The sequence below is a fragment of the Branchiostoma lanceolatum genome, chromosome 10 (genome assembly GCF_035083965.1).
Source record: "Branchiostoma lanceolatum isolate klBraLanc5 chromosome 10, klBraLanc5.hap2, whole genome shotgun sequence".
Classification (NCBI taxonomy): Eukaryota; Metazoa; Chordata; class Leptocardii; order Amphioxiformes; family Branchiostomatidae; genus Branchiostoma; species Branchiostoma lanceolatum.
The window spans coordinates 14462106-14482407 of NC_089731.1; the positions used below are offsets into that span (position 1 = coordinate 14462106).

General features: G+C 43.9%; 2 protein-coding genes across 2 annotated transcripts in view; both read right to left on the minus strand.

Annotated features, from left to right (window-relative positions):
• Positions 1 to 1632: 1632 nt before the first annotated feature.
• On the minus strand, positions 1633 to 3728 carry LOC136443619 (forkhead box protein E4-like). Its single transcript, XM_066440935.1, has 3 exons — positions 3133 to 3728; positions 2653 to 2948; positions 1633 to 2413 (listed from the first exon to the last, which is right to left on the minus strand). Exons 1-3 carry the CDS (start codon positions 3651 to 3653, stop codon positions 2028 to 2030), a joined length of 1203 nt encoding a protein of 400 aa, XP_066297032.1. The 5' UTR covers positions 3654 to 3728; the 3' UTR covers positions 1633 to 2027.
• A 2320-nt stretch (positions 3729 to 6048) lies between these two features.
• The window catches only part of LOC136443379 (rootletin-like), a 75275-nt gene continuing 61021 nt past the window's right edge, over positions 6049 to 20302 (minus strand). Inside the window, exons 23-37 of the mRNA XM_066440600.1 lie at positions 19859 to 20034; positions 18993 to 19178; positions 17998 to 18353; positions 17310 to 17478; positions 16288 to 16667; positions 15433 to 15553; positions 14728 to 14891; positions 13907 to 14086; positions 12894 to 13034; positions 11966 to 12105; positions 11355 to 11484; positions 10636 to 10836; positions 9893 to 10062; positions 8713 to 8854; positions 6049 to 8250 (exon numbers count right to left, since the gene is read on the minus strand). Of these exons, the coding sequence (XP_066296697.1) occupies positions 7852 to 8250; positions 8713 to 8854; positions 9893 to 10062; positions 10636 to 10836; positions 11355 to 11484; positions 11966 to 12105; positions 12894 to 13034; positions 13907 to 14086; positions 14728 to 14891; positions 15433 to 15553; positions 16288 to 16667; positions 17310 to 17478; positions 17998 to 18353; positions 18993 to 19178; positions 19859 to 20034 (3055 nt within the window). The 3' untranslated portion in view covers positions 6049 to 7851. The remainder of the gene's footprint in view (positions 8251 to 8712; positions 8855 to 9892; positions 10063 to 10635; positions 10837 to 11354; positions 11485 to 11965; positions 12106 to 12893; positions 13035 to 13906; positions 14087 to 14727; positions 14892 to 15432; positions 15554 to 16287; positions 16668 to 17309; positions 17479 to 17997; positions 18354 to 18992; positions 19179 to 19858; positions 20035 to 20302) is intronic.

The window sequence follows — 20302 nt, forward strand, 5'->3', positions numbered from 1 at the left end:
GGTTTTAAGATAGATGACGTTTTGAATAAATTGGGCGATATATAGCGTTTGTACCCCGACTTGTAGCGTATGTACCCCGACCTGTAGCGTATGTACCCCGACTTGTCGCGTATGTACCCCAACTTGTAGCGTATGTACCCCGACCTGTAGCGTATGTACACCGACTTGTAGCGTATGTACCCCGACCTGTAGCGTATGTACCCCGACCTATAGCGTAGTGTACTCCGACGTGTAGCGTAAGTACCCTGACCTGTAGCGTATGTACCCCGACCTTTAGCGTATGTACCCCGACTTGTAGCGTATGTACCACGACCTGTAGCGTATGTACCCCGACTTGTAGCGTATGTACCCTGACTTGTAGCGTATGTACCCAGACCTGTAGCGTATATACCCCGACTTGTAGCATATGTACCCCGACTTGTAGCATATGTTCCCCGACTTGTAGCGTATGTACCCCGACTTGCAGCGTATGTACCCCGACCTGTAGCGTATGTACCCCGACTTGTAGCGTGTGTACCCCCACTTGTAGCGTATGTACCCCGACCTTTAGCGTATGTACCCCGACTTGTAGCGTATGTACCCCGACCTGTAGCGTATGTACCCCGACTTGTAGCGTATGTACCCCGACTTATAGCAATTTCTTTAAGGATTCAAAAGTTACCAAAAGACATATATCACTCACCCCATCCCACCAGGTAAAATCTCAGCATGGGCCTGTGTACTGACATGGTAAGGTTGTTACTAAGTATCTAATCATAGCAGCTCAGAAAAAAGAACAATCTAGTTCGTTACCCGACGCCCAGTAATGCCATTATGATAACACAGCGGAAAGAACTGACAAAGGTCATGACGAGATATCAGCACCAAGGACAGGGCCATGTGCTCCGTCCAGCACATACAGACACACACCGGTTTTGGACCACTCCCCGTTCCCTCCACATTAGTATGATGGGCAGAGAACATTTCTTGAAAAAGTAGGCATTAGAGACTAGATTTTGTGGATGACGAATTAAGGAAAATTGTATCTGTTGACGTACTTAACGTGGCAGCACTTCAAAAGGGACAATTTATATGGAATACACCGCCTCCATAGATAAAATTACAAAAATCGCTGTATACCAATACAGGATACTCTTCAAACGTTTTCGTGTACCTTCCTGAAACGTGATAACCACTCGACTGCTTTCGTTAAGCCTATCATGTCTACCGTTAGCAAGAAATTGTGCCCGAATTTGGCCATGCAAGTTACATAGAAGCGCGTCCGGGGATGCATGTACATATACATGGATTTAGAAAAAGTCTATTGTCGAAAAGACAGCTGGCGTAATTATATATTTATATAATTTAGCCAAAAGTCGATGAAAAAAATAAAATCTATCAGAAACCAACACCCGCTTCTGGAGTGAAATGCTCTTTTAAGGATATATGCGGCATCGCCCGCTTATCTCCAATTTACTTTAGCCCTAGTCTCAAAACCGTTTGAGGATCCGCAGGATGTTTCCAAGGAAATGTTCCGTTTGAATAACCTATAACGCTATGTTTCGAAGACGATCGAGCGGTGATTTTACGGGGGTTCTTGTGTGAACATCTTTTGTTCTAGTATTCCATAGGAAAGATTTGAAAATGAAACCATTGTAGACACAATAAAATAAACATTTATTTACACTCTGTGCATTTACAACGTCACATACATTTACAATTGGTATTGACAAGCTTACAGCGGACAAGCCAAATCAGGTGTATTCAAATAAAAGGAAATCATTAGCTCGATGTTACAATGTCAGTACATTTTCCGTTATGCAAACACAACAACATAAGATCTCAACATTTCTCGTGTGCAAACTGCATACACAAAAATACATTATTCAAGTTCAAAGGCTACCAATGTTTCGACGGTTGTGAGATCAGTGCAAAGAATTTGCGGGTATATTTATGCTAAGGTTTAACGATTTTCGAATTTCACACAACATTGCAGTCTGTTCATTGGTGTCCGAATCTATAATTATGTGTTGTTACTGACTAATCATCTACAGACAGTTTGTGTACATCTCCATGTTACCACCGTGGAAGTGAGACAAAGAGTTCATGTTGTAGTAGCCGTTGTTTCCCTGAGGCGCGGAGTAGCCGTTGTACATCCCCGTCTGCGGGTAGCTGTTCCCGGTACCGGCGGCTGTGAAGGGAGACGGTCGGTACATGTTGTGAGGTGGTCCGTATGACGAGCTGTTGGTGATCGGTTGTGTCTGCGGGGTCGGTCTCTGGTAGAGAGCGGCGGGGTTGGTGTTGGACGGGGTGGAGTAGGACGTGGCGGCGGCCGCTGTGCTGGTGAAGGGGGTGGGTCTGCTGTTGAAGCCGCTAGGTGGCGCAGTGGTGAGGAGCCCTTGTTGGAAGGTGCTGACATCAACCGGAGACAATCCTGAAGATGGAGAGAGAGAAACACGCGATCAGACATTTGTCAATACTGCATACTGGGTGAGGCATAGCGATTAGATCGCCCCTACTCTACAGGGATAACAGTGCGTGAAATAGTTGCTATGGCCATATCAAAATATAATAGCCACAAAAATGACAAACGCAGAAAGAACGCAGATCACACATCTTAAGTACTACTAGTTTAGATTAATTGAATTTTAAGCAATCGTAGCGTGTCCTTACCTAACGTCTGTCCGCCCGGTGATGACCCTCCACTCACGCTGCCGTCTGTTGACGAGCTGTCCGGACTGGCCGACATCACGCCGGTACTGGACGGAGACCCTCGGTACGACGTGCCGAGGTGCCCCGAGGGTTGGGCCGAGGTCGTCTGTGGGTAGGACGTGGAGAGGAAGAGCGGGGTGGTGCCGGTGACGGGGGCCATGTTGGGGTAGGGCGGCGGTGGGTAGGACTGCACGGGGACCTGGGGCGGGTAGCCGGCGGGCAGGAGGTTGTTTCTGGTCTGGTGCGATTTCTTGTACCTGGATGAATAAACATTTCATTTAGTATGACTGTCGCATTGCAATCGCCACACACACAATGCATTGGATTTACTATACACGATAAACATTCGTCGACTTAGATATAGAAAAAAAAACACAAATGCTGTCGCAGAGACATTATTTCGCAAGGCCAAACAACATAAGTCATAGGATTCTTTCTCACCTGCTCCTTCTCCTGAGGTAGGAGCCGTTGTCGAACATGCCCTCTGCCCCGGGATCCAGCGCCCACAGACTGCCCTTGCCGGGACGGTTGGGATGCCGGGCCAGCTTGACGAAACAGTCGTTCAGCGTCAGGTTGTGGCGGATGGAGTTCTGCCACTTCTTGTCGGCCTCCCGGTAGTAGGGGAAGTGGTCCATGATGAACTTGTAGATGCCCGCCAAGGTGGTTTTCCGCTCAGGGGAGTTGACGATGGCCATGGTGATGAGGGCCACGTAGCTGTAGGGAGGCTTGCCGGCGGGTCTCTGCTTCCTGCGCCGACGGTTGGCACTGGTTGCCTCGGTGTTCTTCTCGGTGTCGGACTGGGCCTTGTCCGAGGGAGACGTGGTGCCGAGTCCGCTGTGGTCTGTAGGCGGGAAGCTGCCGGTCTGAGGCGGGTTGTCCTGCGGCATGCCTTCGGTGTCGTAGCGGTGCAGAGTGTCGTTCGGTGATCCGCTCATCTGTCCCGAGAAGCTTTCTCCTGTCATACTGATAACAAATCGATCGAGAGAGAACGTACTCGTGTTGTTGTCAAGAGTCAGTAGCGAACTGTGGTCTGAATTTAGCGCGTGGCGTTTTTAAAGTGCGCATCAAAGACTTCCCTTCCTCTATTGTTCTTATTGTGACATGCCGACATAAAAGAAACAGACAATACAGGTAATAAATGAACGTGTAAACAATCGGAGCGCATCTTTACAGCTTGGTCGGACAGGTAAAGAGTTTGTTGTTGTTGTAAGTATTGTCTGAAAGGTGCATTGCTATTGATCGGCTTGAGGAGTTGATTGTCATCAGTCGTTTTGGTCTTTCAAAATGCCGACGCCGACTTCAAGAGTCTTACAAGGAAAGATCTAGAATTTAAGTTTTCTCGAAGAAAAGATTAACTTCCGAATATGTTTGTTAAATCACCAGTCCTTTTGTTATGTCAAAAAGCCGACGTCGGCTTCAACCAAGAGTCTTACTAGATATGATAAACTCAACTTTTCGTCTACTGAAAATAAACGAAGCTTTCTCAAGAAAACATTAAATTCAGAATAAGTTTGTTAAGACAGACCAAACGAAAAAGTCTTCTACCCCCCGTAAGTTCGTTGCATTTTATCCAACGCCTCCGTTTGCTATACCTAAAGCGTTAATTCGATGAACCTGCAACGAAATTTATACTAGTAGTACCCCAACAGATTAATGCACTTTTGTAGTGACTGTGTTTCTTAATTTTAGGACAAGGGAAATAAAAACGCCATGATTTATCTTATTTTGCGTGCGAATCTATGACTTTGGAGTTTACCGTTCATTGGCAACCCTTACTGTGTACAGAAAGGTAAATATATCAAAGAATGTTTGGACCTTAGAATTAGAAGTATAAGTGATACGTTATATATATTAAACCCGACATGTTGACTTATCCATATACTTGGGCGTAATTAATTCTTTTGTATTCAATTGTTTGTTTGCATATACAGTTGTAGAAGACATTGCAAAAAGTCGCTGTACTTGTTTTTGTGTGAATTGATTCAATGAAGAATTCAAACCCCCCAGTTATGTTGTATGTAGAAATATTAGTTAGATCGATGCATAGAATAAACACTTGTTACCATTGTTACCCTTTCTACTGTTTGTACCCTTGCAATTAGCCTACGGACATGAATTTGCAAATAAAAGTTGTTATTATCATTAAAATAAAGATTGTTTTGTGTAGGATTTTCTCTCAAGTTTGTCGTGCATATCTATTAATTTTTTGGGGGACTAGATGTACTGTTTATTAGCTCCATGAATGGATCAATCATACCGACTGTTCTAGACGTTTCTAAGGATAAAAGGAGATTGTCTGATTTTCCGACAGTTGGCCCGCCTAATCTGCCGTATGATGTGTATTGTTTCGCTATTATCACCCATTATCTTTCAAATACATGTATATCGATTAGTCTCGTTTAGTGTCGCAGAAATACGGAAACGTTTCATAAAGTGGCCGATGTAAACATGCCGTCTTGATTACGGGTATCTTTTATTTCTTACAACTATCGTAGAGTGCAATTTATTGTCACTAAAATGTTGGGGCCTCCTCACTGAACAAGTTACGCAAAAGGCCGTTACTGAAACGCCATCTAAATAATACACATACGAGAGGTCCGTGTTCGAAACCATCGATACGCCCCGATGTTGTGCCCTTGGGAAAGGCACTTTACACGACTTTCCTCACTTCACTCAGGAGTAAATGAGTACCTAGCTTCGGTTAGGGACGTCCCTGGATAGGGAGTTAAATGGAGGTCCCGTGTTTGAATAGAGCCACACTTCAAGCACGTTAAAGAACCCACTGCACTTATCCAAGGAGTAAAAGAGTAGGGCTCCTTCCCGGTGTGAGTGGTTCAAGACCTTCAGTCCAATACAACTGCACGTGGGTTCACCCTTAGTAATAGCCTCCAGCTAGTTAGGCAACCCTGGCATGTACATGCTGAACCAATAAATACATAAATAATACACATATAAATACATGATTGTACTGACACTCTCTATCTCTCTATCCAATTTTACGTCTTTTGTTCCCCATCATCTGGGGGTTAGACGTGCTTGCACATTGATGGGAAAGCCCCAGAACTCCTCATCAAGTGCAAGTCTTTTTTGTAGTAAGAGTTTTTACGGCTGGATGCCCTTCCTAACGCCAACCCAAACCCTACTGCTGGGCTTAGGACATGGGAAATGTGTGTTAAGTGCCTTTCCAAGGGCACAACGTCTGGGTGCATGTCCGGACATGTCTGGGTACTCCACTGGGGATTGAACCTGGGTCTTATTGGTTACATAATCAAAACAGCTTTCATAGCCGGATGCTCTGCCACTGTGCTACACAGACGCCACACTAACAGCAAGCAAGTAATGACAACTACAACAGAGTTTTCCACACCAAAATACACTCTTCTATTGGTTCCCAACCGTTAGTAAAACCATTTGGTGCACAAGGTGACATACAGGAACAATTCACAATCTTCTTCAGCGCATCCTCTCAGCCATGACAACAAAAAATTGCAGAAAGGCAAAAATAAGTTCACAACGGACGGACTAGTAGAAGACATCCACATTAATGATTTGTGCAAAAAAATGCTGCAAAATATCCTTTCTATAAACTAAATGATCTACATGCAAATGACTACATAAAATGGATCAGAAAATACTAATATTTCATTACACACATATAACAAAGCTACATCAAAACGTACGAAAGGGTAGAGAACACTACAAACTGACCACACTGCAGACAATACAATTTCTTACCCACTCCTCATACTTAGCAAATCATATACATCCTTTTATCAGTAGGCAATGCAAAAAAAACTGTGTCACGGAATCCACTGCTTCTATTACATACAATCCAAGTGGAAATATTGTCATAGAAATGTTGTACATCATTGGTCGATTCGGTAATGTAATTAAGTACATCTTAAGTGGGAGCAACCATAGCAAATGGGCGGGGGAGTACTATTCAACAACCTTACATACACACAAGCTTACACTAAATCAAAGATTGCCAAACGAGTGGCTTTTCACACAATCAATATATCATAATATAAACATTCTTCGTTACTTCTTCTGACACAAAATCATTCTGTCTCAATTCTTGCCGGTAGCTTTCAACTCTTATTGCCTTCCTTCCGCACTTGAGAAGTAACAAATCATCCAAACTACATGTAAGTTAATAACAGCATGCTAGCAATGCCCGTTCACTCAGTATTGTTCACACTATTAGTAAAAGACAAGCACAACCTGATACCTAACTGTGTCAAGTGTCATCATCCGAGTATATCCCATCGCACACACTTTTCAAGTCAACTCAAACTCTTCAGTTTTCATTATTATCATCCTCTATGCTATATTTTTTGCACACTGCACATATTGGAAAATATCTCAATCACGTATCACTCTATACATCACAAACTAGTGCAAATTACAGAAGTACACATGAAACTAAGTATCCCTGCCCTTGTGATATAGTTGCTCCCATTTTCAGTCTTCCGAATCATTCTGGAAAATCCTGATATGTCCACTCTTCCCAAAACTTTCTCTACAGTTCTATGGAATAGATTGGAATAGATTCCTCTAGTATTTTGTAAAAATTGAGTACCTTGCGGAATGATCATTGTCACAATAGTACGCTATATTGTTTCTCAGATGATTCTTAAGTTTATTTCTTAGCTGCACTCATGGTTCTTTGCCGCACCAAAGGGAAAGGCACACTGCAAAGATCAGACCGCATAAAAAAAGCACCTTTCTTGTTTGCTGGTTTTCAACGCTACTGTGCTGGTTTTCAATGCTACTGTGCAAAAATGTTCTTGTTTTCTAGGCTCCGCTACTGTCTGCTATGAATGTTTGCATATATCGGGACGTCACAAGTCACTTATTGCCTCAAAAGTGCTACCTATAATTCATACATATATATATTTTTTCCCTGCAGTGGGAAGTTAAAGGTGCGAAACACCATGTTAGAATTTCAAGTGCACGAGATTCAAATTTCATCAAAAGATGGCGGAGAAATTCCTGAACTATCAAGAAGAGCGTAAAGCAGGCTTGGCTGCACGGAGGTCTAATAGTTTGTCAGCTACGACTGGAAGAATGACTAGTCTTGTGCTTAGATGGACTTGTTTGCTTTGGCTCGTGAGCTTAACACTGGTTATGATATAACTGAGCGCGCCCAGTGACTCCCTACTTCCTGAGAGATGGGCGAAGGGAGCTCGGTGTCGGACTGGAACGGCGAGCGATGCTGGCCGTCGGCGAACGACGAACCGCAGCAGCAGGGGTTGATGTCGAAGACGGACGCCCGATCCTGGAGGGGGAGGTGCTACGACCGCCGTTGCGCCGCCCGAGACTCGTCGGCGGGGAGGTGGCTCCCATGCGCACGGCGTAGTCCATGGAGTCGTCCAGTTTCTTGGTCTCGTGCTCCAGAAGGAGGGGGTCGAGGGAGGTGTCGCGGGCGACGGAGCGGAGGGAGTCTCCCAGCATGCCGTGCATGTCTCGTGACTCCTCCAGGGCGCGGGCGGAGCGGGTCAGAAGCTGCTGCTTCTTCTGCATCTCCTGACGTAGCTGGTCCTTCAGGGTGGCGATCTGGGTACAACCACAGAAATACACGATTAACCTTTAGCACACTGAAGTAGCCATTTGGTACCCAGTTCCCTATTGGTTACATAGTTAGACAGCAGGGAGAAGGTTAAAGGCAAAAGAAAACATTTACGCAAGTATAAAAAAATATTTTAACATGGGTTTCAACAACAAATATTACAGCACACTCTGTCGGCAACAAAACTTAGGCAAGGCAACATTACGGACATATCAAGATTTAACTACTTGCAATTGATTGCGTTCACTGCAGCTGGTACAAAATTTAGCTGGCTGGTCTCTAATCAGACCACTTTCCTGTCTTAAAATCATTCTTCATCATGGAATAAAATCATCTTTCAAAGCAAGAAGATTTCTTTCAAGATAAAAGCTAGAACGATGATAGAATCAAGGAGAAGGAGGTATACGATATATATAATTTGCTACTAAAGCGAACACGTGAAAACGTACCTGCTCCTCGAGTCCCTTGATCTTCTGGCGATGAGCACGTTCCCGCGCCTCCAGCGTACGCTCGGCCTGCAGCTGGGCAGTCCTGAGCCGCTCGGTCTCCATCTCTGTCTCCTGGCGATGTCGGGTGGTCAGCTCAATCAACCTGGACAGGCAGGGAAACAGTTTAGTACAATAATAGCTCTGTAGTATACATCTTTACAGTTTTATTCTAACATACTGTAAATGCAGAAATATTTGCGGTGGTTTTATGTTCGTGGTTTTCGCGGTAAGCTCTTTGCCGCGAACTTAAAACCATTGCAAAATTTTTTGGCCCTCCTACCCCCTTGTCTCAAACGCAAACTTGAAACCACGGCGAACACTCCATTCTTTCCCTGCCGCAAAATTAAAACCACACAAACTTAAATGCATTTACAGTATATAATTACGGTGTCAGTTTCATGATTTTGTGTGACTATACTGTTTCATTACAGCTATAAAGAATCATTACTGTGATTTTCTGGCATTTTTTTCTTTCTTACAAATTTTTTTCTTACTGAGTCAGCTTACAGATCTGATCTATGTGGTAGAGATTGTCATACTCGTATAAGACTGTTTAGTGAGTAAGGATTTTACCATGGTCAATATTGCCCAACGGAGGCCATATATATAATATATATTTCTTTCTTAACCTGGGGAAGGTGTCTCAATCACAATGTGGAAATGTTGAGATCTAAGGCATTTATTTCTTAGCTCTGTGTCTGTCCCTCTGATACGGGATCTTCAAACATAGTTGATAAGGGTGGGCTGCATTTCAAGAGTTGGCTGCTAGGTGGTGCTTTTGCACAGTAACACTGCCACAAATACTGACCTCTGTGCATGCTGTAGTGAAGATTTTATGATATAAAGTATTTCTTAGCCAGCCCCACGTCTGTCCCACTGTCACAGGATCTTAAAATCCAGTGAAAAGGAGGGCTGTATTTAAAATTTTGGCTGCTAGGTGGTGCTTTTGAGCTGTAATACTGCCACAAATACTGGCCTCTGTGCATGCTGTAGTGAAGATTTAATGACATAAAGTATTTCTGAGCCAGCCCCATGTCTGTCCCACAGGATCTTAAAATTCAGTGAAAATGGAGGGCTGTATTTCAAACTTTGGCTGCTAGGTGGAGCTTTTGAGCTGTAATACTGCCACAATCATACTGACCTCTGTGCATGTTGTTGCTCAGTCTCAGCCAGTGTAGCCTGGAGTGACTGGATCTGGCGCTGCATCTCCACGTTCTCCGACTCCAGCTGGCCCATCTGGCGCTCGATGGTGGAGCGCTCGTTGTCGAGTTGCAGAGTGGTCTCCTCCGTCTTCATCTTCTCGCGCTCAACCTATCCAAAATTCCGAAGAATGTTTGTTAAATCTCAATGCACTGTCAGTCCACAAGTCCACAAGGGTAGGCTGCATTTCAAGAGTTGGCTGCTAGGTGGTGCTTTTGCACAGTAATACTGCAGAAGGGGAAACAACTGGTAGAGGTAATTTAAAACAAAATCTGTTTTGTCCCCCCCTCCATTCAGATATACGACTCTTTATTTCTTTGTTTATTTGACTTTACCCTAAGATTATAATTTATAATCTTATGGTTAAGTCAAATAAACAAAGAAATAAAGAATCGTCAAAGTAAGGAAGAAAAACTGTCTTTGTCATTATGTCACATAATAGAAGACTACAAATACCTGATTTTTGAATCCATATCCATTTAAAACCAAAGCTTTATACTTTTCAAACAAAAAAGGCTGTCTATGCCAAAAATAATTACTCAAGCAACTGTATAAGATTTTGAATAAGGCTATCTGTTTGCAGCAATATTTGCTTGGTCTCTAACGAATGTTGATAGGCGCAATGGTTTATAGCTAAGCCTTTAATCATTGAGGAGATCTGATGTATTTCTGTTTTTAACCGACCTTGTCCAGGGTCTTCTTCAGCGCAGACTTGTCCTTCTCCAGGCGGACGGCGGAACGTTCCGTCTCACGCTTCTCGGTCTCCAGCTGTGCGATGACACGCTGCAGCCCCGTGATGCGCTCCTGCAGGACACGTTTGTCCTCCTGAACCTTCTGGATCCTCTGCATTGCCTCGTCCTCCGAGTTCTTGTGTTCACGCACCATCTGGGAGAGACAAACAAAACGGTGAGTCAGAGGGATGAACTTTAGCCTAACCTTTCCTTGCTTAGTGTTGTTAACAGTAGATTCTTCTTTTTGGTCTTCTGTCCCAAACACAGAGTCTTTTTAGGCGTTGGGGGGCGGTATGTTTCTTAGTGTTTCTACCCACGACATTTTGATTTTAAATCATTGAACCGGAGCATACCGTCCCGAGGACGTACTTAATTGCTTGCGAGCTATTCTTTTTCTTCGTTTCGGCACGCCACATCGTCTTCTCCATCGCCACATCTCGACGACGCCATGTTGAAAATCCTGCTTTGTCAAGTGATTGAAGTAGCAGTTGGCCGGTTTGCATAAAAAGACTGCGTGTCACATAAGATTCATGCATATTCCCACGATTCGTGCGTTTTCCATAAGATTCGTGTGTTTTTGTATACTCATTCGTACGAATCTCATAAAATTTGTGCAAATGCTTTGGCACCCCTGAAGTGTAAAACCAGAATTGAAACATAAGCCATCCCCACCTGTTGCGACTGGCGGACCTGTCCCTCCAGCTCCATACGGCGAACATCCGCCTCTGCGTTCTCGTTCTGGAGCAGCTGCACGCGCTCGCCAAGACCATGGTTGCTCTTCTTAGCCTCCGACAAGGCTTGCCTGATTGGTGGAGAGAGAACTCCATCAGTACTCATGCAAAATACTTCTGATATACAATGTAGCTGTCAATTCACATATAACAAAGCAGCTAGACTTTGAAGTGAAGAAAGGAGACTTTTCTGAACAGACAACCGTACACGATAGTATAGAATTGTATACAAAAAAAGAAAATCGTAACATATAGAAACAGAAAATAAAAACGGAAAGTGTTGACCTACCCACAGCACACATGACTTAGCCTGTGGGAGGGAGAGGGAGTGGAGAGGTTGAAAGGGGAGAAATAGGGAGGAGAAACTGGGTCAGAGCAGTGACAGCAAAAACAGCAATGAGAAAAAGCATCTTTTTGGTGCTAGGAATGTCCCAAAGCAGAAAATGGTGAATCTTGTGCACTGTGTTGACACATTGTTTCTTAAGCTAAGATCGTCATAAAAACGACAGTTAAACAGGTGGAATGTTGATTGTTGCCATGGTAACCGAGTACCTGGTGGAGTCAAGACGCTCTTGCAGCACACGGCGGTCGTGCTCGCTGCTGGTGAGGGCCTTCTGGAGCTGCTGGATCTTCTCCTGCAGGGTCTGCGACGTGGCGTTACTGTCCGACAGGGTCATGGAGAGGTTCTGAACCTGTAAGGGGGGAGGGGGGCGGAATAAACATTCGTTAGTAACACAATTTGTGGATTCAATAGTTCCTTTTCCATCTTCTATTTGGACGTAATGTGCTTTAAATCAGTCAAACAATCTGAGCAGCATAATAATAAGACAGTAAAGTCCGATTAAGAACATTTTTTTATAGCCTGAGTGACTCACACTTCTACCACTGATCAGGCTCAAAAGAACCCTGGATACTGCGAGTTTGTTTTACACAGACTAAGTTTTTCATAACTATGAGTATGAGCTGCCTATAGGTGAGTCTAAGTTCAGCACACAGACTTTTAAAGGTTATTGCAGATTTCATATGCACTTCGAGATCCAAATGTGAGAGACACTGAAGAAAGGGGACCTTTAAAATCTGTTATCATTTTTCACAACTATGAGCATCTGTCTTGCAAGCTGTTAAAAGAGGGATCTAAGTTTGGTTCAGAGACTACGAGATCCAAATATAGGAGACACTGAAGAAAGGGGGACCTTCTATCATCTTGAGAACAGTTGTTTTATGTCGTTTTTGGACAGACAAGGACGATGTGGCACTGCATTCATGTTTTTCATAAATTATTTCAACAGTGCCACCTACAGAGGACAATATACCCATTTCTACACCCGAGTGCAGAAAGTCGTGTAAAGCGCCTTTCCCAAGGGCACAACATCGGTGCCGTCAGGGGATTCGAACCCGGGACTGCTGGGTTCTGGGTCGAACACCCTACCGTTATGCCACACGACCCCACAATGTGAACATCTTGAAAACAGTTCCTTACCTTATCCTTGAGCTGGCTCTCGCCCTCCTCAGTCTTGGCCAGTGCCATGGACAGCCTGTCCACAGTCAGCTGCAGGGAGGTGGCCTTACCCTCCAGGTCCTGGATCTGCTTGGTCAGGCTGTCGATACGGTCCTGAAGCACCTATAGCACATAGACACAAACACTGAGTTAAGAACAGTTATACGGTCATAAAGAAACAAACACTAAAGAAACAAACGCTGAGTTAAGATTTGGCCCTGAAGCACCTGGAGCAGATAGAAACAACCACTGAGTTAAGAACTGTACAATCACATCAGGCTGTCAATACGGTTCTGAAGCACCTATTGCAGATAGAAACGGGATATCAAACCTGGAAGTTACGCTGCAGTACCATAGCAAGCCACTAGGGGGCCCAAAATCTAATAATTTTGAGGTCTAAAGAAGACCTACCTGCATACCAAGTACATGTATGAAGACAATCCATTCAAGCATTCTCAAGTTATACTGTTTACAGATACACTAACACACACACAAACGCTGTGCAAAACATAACCTTCTTGGCAAAGGTAACAAACACTGAGTTAAGAACTGTTATGCTTAAGCTGGTGTGTTGCGCTGAAAGGTGTTTATACCGGCTATACAGATACCTAAAGGAGATACAAACAGACAGACTGAATTAGAAACAGTAATTTGGGAAGCATGTGCTTCTTTTAGGAGTATTCAGTCAAACTTGTATCTATAGTCACTGTGATACTTGAAGAAAATGGCCACAGTTGCCGGGTGGCCACTATGACAATTAACGCTTGCATCGATGGGAAATAATCTACAGTAGGGGACCACAGAAAAGTGGCCCTTACGAAGAGGTGGGCACTAGACTAAGTCCTGGTTTGACTGGACAAAGCAGTGAGGTGAAGCGGTAAGAAAGAAGAAGACTGTATTTCATAGTCATGCTTTGTAAATTATAACTTTCATTTCTGAGAGAATCAAAACCTTACAGCTCCTCATCAGAAAGCAATGGAAGAACATGAACTAACCTGGTTCTCTGTCTCCTTGTCGTTGAACGCCAGCTGCATACGTTGCAGGTCTCCCTCCAGCGCGCGGCGCGTCAGCTCGGACTTGGTGTTGCGGTTCTCTGCGTTGTCCCAGTTCTCCTTCAGCTTTTTCTTGTCGCTGTCCAGGGCTCCCTCCTTCTGTTTCATCTTGTTGATCTTATCCTGAGATAGAGAGTTGAGAAAAACGTTTGTGTCAGTTCACTTTCCCTGGTTTGTTTGTAACATAGCATACAGCCGTACCTGCCAAATTGAAGTTATGAAACAGGCTTTTTAATATCTACTGCTGGGATATTTGAGATAATACTACTGGAAAGGGCTGCATTCCTCATGATGGGACGTTAAGCGGTGGTCCACTGTCCATTATACTCGTCGAAAAGAGCTTGGGGAAGTTACAATGAACCTGTAAATACTGTACATATCATGATATATCAAAGAATGTCTAGACAATAGAAATTCCTCCAATAATTGTAAGAACCCATTCTAAACCCATACTATAAATTATTGTATTAGGTAGATTAGCCCTTAGACATATATAGAATGGTAGTTATGTACCAGCCATACTTTATACCTTGTACAATTGTTGTGCAATAAAGTTATCATATCATATATGTGTCTGTCGTGACCAGTAGATCAGTGGAAGATTCAGTGAGTTTAACCTTCTCTATATTGCCTAACTCTGTAACCAATAGAGAATGGGGTGCCGAATGGCTACTTCAGTGTGCTTAAGGTTCTGGTTAGAGATCACCTCCCCTTTTTCCATTGTGTAAAATGATAAAATGATAAAATCGAAAAAGTGAACTCACCTCCATCTGCCTCTTCTCTGTTTCGGCAGATTGGAGGCCGCGCTCCAGAGTGGACACCTTCTCCACGAGACCCTTCCGTTCGCGGTCGTTGCGGCGGATGGTTTCCTCCTGCAGCATCAGGGCGGTCTGCGCCGCGCTCAGACGGCCGTCGGAACCTCTCTTACCTAGAACATCACCATGGCAACCAGTCAGTACAGCTCCATACAGAGTGGGCAAATACAATAGATGTATGTTAAGTATCACACAGTATGAAGGCCCAAATGAGGACATGTTACGACATGCCCAGCTGCTTCTTTTAACCTTCTCCCTGCTGTCTAACTCTGTGACCAATAGCGAGTTGGGCTTTAAATGTGCATTTTCGGCCGAAGTACGGCCGACGTCCTGTCGATTGCACAGGCTTCGGGCGATTTTTAGAAATAAAAGTTGATCCAAATATTGGCCTTTTACCAGGTGAGTCGATACTGACTTTGTCCATGTCCAAAAGATGGTACCATCTCACGGGGGATTTTTAGTTTTTAGTGTTCGACGGACGTCGCTCAAGATTTTCATTGGAAAAAAAGACGCTCTGGCGATTTTGAAAATCGGCGAGCTTCAGGCGATCTACAAAGTCGGCCGACGCTCGCATGAATTGTGACGCCGGCTTAAGCAGTGAGGAATATGCCCCCCACCCGTCACACACAAAAACACATAGCATTGTAGCCTCACCCTCTTCTGTCTCTCCGAGAGTCTTCTGGAGCTGCTGAAGACGCTGCTCGTACAGGTCCCTCTGACTCTGCATGTCCAAAAGCTGGCGCTGAAGGTTCTTCCCATTGATTTGGGCATCCTCCTGTTAGGGGGGAGGAACATGAAGACACCTGTATCAGTATTTGCATACAGCCTGATTGACACTAACTCTAGGCATTGTTTAAAGGTTTCTGCTGTCAGTAGTACTGTGTTAATGCAGAATTGTTCGCATTGGTTTTATGTTCGTAGATTTCGCAGCGACCGTTTCACCGCAAACTTAATACCACTGCAAATATTTTTGTGAAATACTGTAGCAGTATGTGACTATATTTTTGTGAAATACTGTAGCAGTATGTGACTATAGCGCTGCCGCAAACTTAAACCCACCGCAAAAACTCCATTTTCGCCTCAGCGCAAAATAAAAACCACGCGAACTTAAATGCATTCACAGTAGTTGGTGGTAATGAGTTCTATTCTGCAACTGTTCTGGGAAAAAATGTATTTTTGAAGACTTAAATACTTGGTTGGTTCTCTGCTACTTGTAGTCATAACATGGTAGGAGAGAATACCATACTAGCCCTTTTCTTGAGATAGACAGTCTTTGTGAAAAAGACTACACATAGGAGGAATAGGGAGAGAGTAAAAAGATTAATTTCGATTTTCTAATAAACCCACTTCTGGAAAATGTTACAACGGAGAGATAGAGGGATGGAAGAAGAGATAGTAGAGAGAAGAAAGGAATAAAGAAATGAAACATGGAGAAATGTTTTATAGTTCTTGTATAATGTTATTAGAGGAAGGGAAAGTTCAAGAGACATCCTAAACGTCCCACCATACCTTGTCGCGCTGTGATTCCTTGAGTTCCTGAAGGAAGTCCCTGAGAGCACCTCGGACGACCTCGGGGTCAATGTCCTGAGCGGAGGTCTCCAGTCGTGTGGGGGTCATGGAGCGGCGTGCGGGGCTGAGGCTACGCTCCAGCGCGCCGGGGGAGCCCGTTTCGGGAATGACGTCACCCATGCCGTCCGTGGTGGTGGCGAAGGTGCTGTCGAATCCCTTGGTAGGGGAGGTAGGTCTGCCGCGGCGCGTGGGGCTGGGGCTGCGCGAACGTGTCCTCATCAGGCCGGGGCTCGGAGAGCGACCCATGCGGCTGATACCCAGCGTACGGCGCAGGGCGGAGTGCAGGCTGCCCAGCTTGTACTCGATGTCACGTTTTTGGGCTGTAGGTGACAAAAACGGATGTTAAAAACTTGCAGATACAGGTATAGCAAGGCATAAGTTTTGTGTATTCCACAAAAAGCTTCCTCTATTTTGTAAATCACTTGAGGGAGAGGCCTCTTCAGACTGCTGTAATTCTTGATTTGTTAACGGTAACCTAATTTTAGCTACTTTAACGGTCACTAGTCAACCGCTAAAATGTCATCATTGCAAATATTTGATTACTAATTACATTTCATACAGTGGTATTTCTTCCCACTGTTAAAATCAAATGCAGTGAACTACTCCCTTTCCCCAAAACCCCTAAATTTACCAACTGCGACATTAAATGGATTTACAGTACTAATTAAAGTTTGAATGTAATCAGGTACTGTAAGTGCAGAAATGTTCGCAGTGGTTTGATGTTGACTTCATGGTTTTCGCGGTGAACTCTTTACCGCGAACTCAAAACCACCGCGAAAAACCATTCCATTGTGTGACAGCAGCGCTACTATTGTTGCAAACACAAACTCAAAACCTCCACAAACACTTCATTTTCTCCCTACCGCGAAATAAAATCCCCGCGAACATTTCTGCATTTACAGTGATCCCACATAACGATCATTCAATTTCAAACGTAGGGTCAAAACTGTAAATCTCCCTACCCTCCAGACGGGACAGTTCGGCCTCGAGGCCGTTGACCCTGCCGTCGGCAGCGCTCAGTTTGAGGCTGAGGTCGGCTGCGTCAGCCTTGGTGTTCTCCAGAGCGATCTCCAAGTTACGCAGCTGGTCGTTCATCTTCCTCTCGTTAGCGCGGCCCTCCTCGATGGTTGCCTAGAAGGAAAGGAAGCAAAGGAAGGAATGAGTGAATGAATGAATGGATGAATGAAGTAGTTCTGCATCAATGTTTCTTGATTTAGTTTCTTTTTTCCATCCATTTGTTTCAAATTTCCCATGGCGATTTCTCATTGTGAGGATGTAAAGGATTAAGTTGTGGACACAAATCAGTAAAAAAACAGTACTGACAATATTGACAACTATACGTTAGCGTCACAGGATAATGGACGCTAAAATACAGAAAACAGCTTATAGAATCACTTATACCAAAAATTAATCTATAATTTTATTTCTCAGACATGGACAAAAAAAATTATGTAACAGTTCTAATTGTTATCAATTATCATCAATGAAGGGGTTCCGTGCATATTTCTGTGATTTTGTAGTTTTGGAAATGTGTTTATTTTGTGTTATATATCTATTTTGATTACTGTGCCTGTGCCATACGTGTCTGTATTTTTTTTGTATGAAAATTGAATAAAAAGAACATGGAAGAAAAAAAATAAAAACAAATACCAGATAGTCCCTCTCCTTGAGTTTGCTGTCGTCATCCAGCTCGGCGAGTTTCCTGCGGAGGTAAGCGATCTCCTTCTGCGCGGCTTCGCGGCTGGCCTCGGTCTCCATGACCTTCTGCTTCAGGCCGTACGACTCTCGGCGAGCCTCCTCCTCCTTCTCTTCATCACGAGAGACGCGGTTCTGAAGCTCCTCGACCTCCTTGCTCTTCTTCTTGCTCTCGCTGTCCAGCATCTTGACCTGTCTGCGGAGCTCCTGCAGTTCACGGCGGGCCTCCAGGCGGCTCTTCTCCACCTCGCGCAGGCTGTTGCGCAGGTCTGAGTTCTCCTTGCCACCAGCATCCAACTTCTCAGTCAGGACTACATGATGAAACAATGGCAACGTTGTCAACAAATCTTTTCTAATCTAGTACTTGAAAATCATTATCAATAACTTCTCGTGATATCTAGTTTCATTGATAGCCTGTCAATGGATCCAAGATATGATGATCTATTTTCATTCACTTAACAGTTTGGCTGTGAGAGACATACTAGATCTGCCCAACTAAGTAATAGCTATTACAAAGGGCTACTGTAATTCCCTTTATCTTCACGGCAGCAAAATTTCACGGTGTAAGGAAAATTGACATTTTCACTGAACTTTAACTTCACGGTGGCGGCAAGTGAAGGAATCATAGATAATAACAACAGGTTTTTTTGCTGTGATGATAAGTTCACGGTACAGAGGTGACTGGGAAAACAGTGAATATAAAGTTACAGTGAAAGAAACAAGAATTACAGTATCACATCATAATCTACAATTATAATAAACCTTCGGAATCTGTATGTGTCCCTGACAGTCCCTGTCATCCTTCCTTCCATCTATCTACCTGTCTATCTGTCCATACACCTGGCCATCCTTCTCTCCATCCATCTATCCTTTTATTCCCTCCTTCCTTAACACATCTTTTATTCCTTCTTTCCTTCTCCCAGTCCTTCATTCCTTCCCTCCATCCTTACCGTTGATTCTCTGCCTGGCATCCCCCAGCTCCCTGCCCAGGTTGCTCTTCTCTCCCTCGGTCTTCTTCACCTTCTGGCGCAGCTCCTCGTTGGTCTTGTTGATGGCCTCCTTCTCGCGAATCTCGTCATTGTTCATGCGCTTCAGGTCGATGATGTCTTTGCGCTTCAGTTCGCGGTCCTCATCACCTGATTGGGTGTTATATTTTGAATTAGGAAATGATGCAAGGTATACATTTCCTGTGTCTTTAACTAAGGCTAACATTGTTGAAATAGTATAGATCAACTAAGTGTGCATGATTCTGAGCCTCAACTTCCATGTGGTTTAGATAGAAATATAAAACTGTTTTATACATTTACTAGAAATATGTCAACATTTCACATATCCAGAATCTAGATTTATTTGCAGATATAATCAAGGTATGCTGATGAAGGTTAGACATCCAGGTAATAAGATACGTAAAAAATAGTTACTCAAGCAACTGGATAAAATTTTGAAACAGTCAGACGTTTCAGACAGCATCCGCTATCTTTCGTCAGTGACTAAGGAAAGATCTGGCAGAACCAAAACTCTGAATAGATGTGTTAATGAAGTGAAGACATATTTCATATGGTTCAATAAAATAGTAAGTCAAAACAGGGTTCTATGCTAATGACTCAATTAGCTCCTGTTACTTTACAAGCTAATGTTGTTTGTGGTTAGCGCGTTATCCCAAGTGCCTGAAAGTTTAACGCATAGACCTCCTTTACTGTTGAGGTATATTTGTTTTCTGCATTACTTTTTAGAAACTGGACAAAAGCTCTTGAAAAGCATTCAAAACAACATCTGCTTCATAAGTAGGTTGCAGCAAAAAAGAAGGTAGTCTTACCTTCACGTATCCTGCGGTGAGCCTCGATCAGGTCACGGCGAACGCCGTCTCGTGTCTCCTCCACCATCTTGAGCTGTGTCTTGAGTTCTGCCACCTCCTTGAGAGCGGCTTCCCGCTGCTTCCTGACCTCGGCAATTTGCCCGTTCAGGTCCTTGATCTCGCGCTCATGGGCATTGCTGAAAAACAGAAACAACTCACTCAATATTTTATCACAATTTTTCGAAGAATGTTTCTTGAAATAGCAAATTAAAGAACTTCTAATTTCTTTAATTCCTAAAATCTCTTTAATCACTGTTAACCTTCTCCCTGCTGCCCAACTCTGTAACCAATAGAATGGGGTGCCAAACGGCTACTTCAGTGTGCTAAAGGATTTGTCAGTGTCACACACCAGGAAAATAGCTTGTCCAATGAGTCTGTGAAATCAAAGGGACATTTTTGGCCGTA

Bases quoted from the DNA above. Each gene is read 5' to 3' on its own strand.
- LOC136443619 (XM_066440935.1), bottom strand. From the start codon at position 3,653: ATGACAGGAGAAAGCTTCTCGGGACAGATGAGCGGATCACCGAACGAC. The intron at 2,949-3,132 runs GTGAGAAAGAAT...TTATTCATCCAG, and splicing joins TACCTCAGGAGAAGGAGCAG to GTACAAGAAATCGCACCAGA. The intron at 2,414-2,652 runs GTAAGGACACGC...CTCCATCTTCAG, and splicing joins ACCGGGCGGACAGACGTTAG to GATTGTCTCCGGTTGATGTC.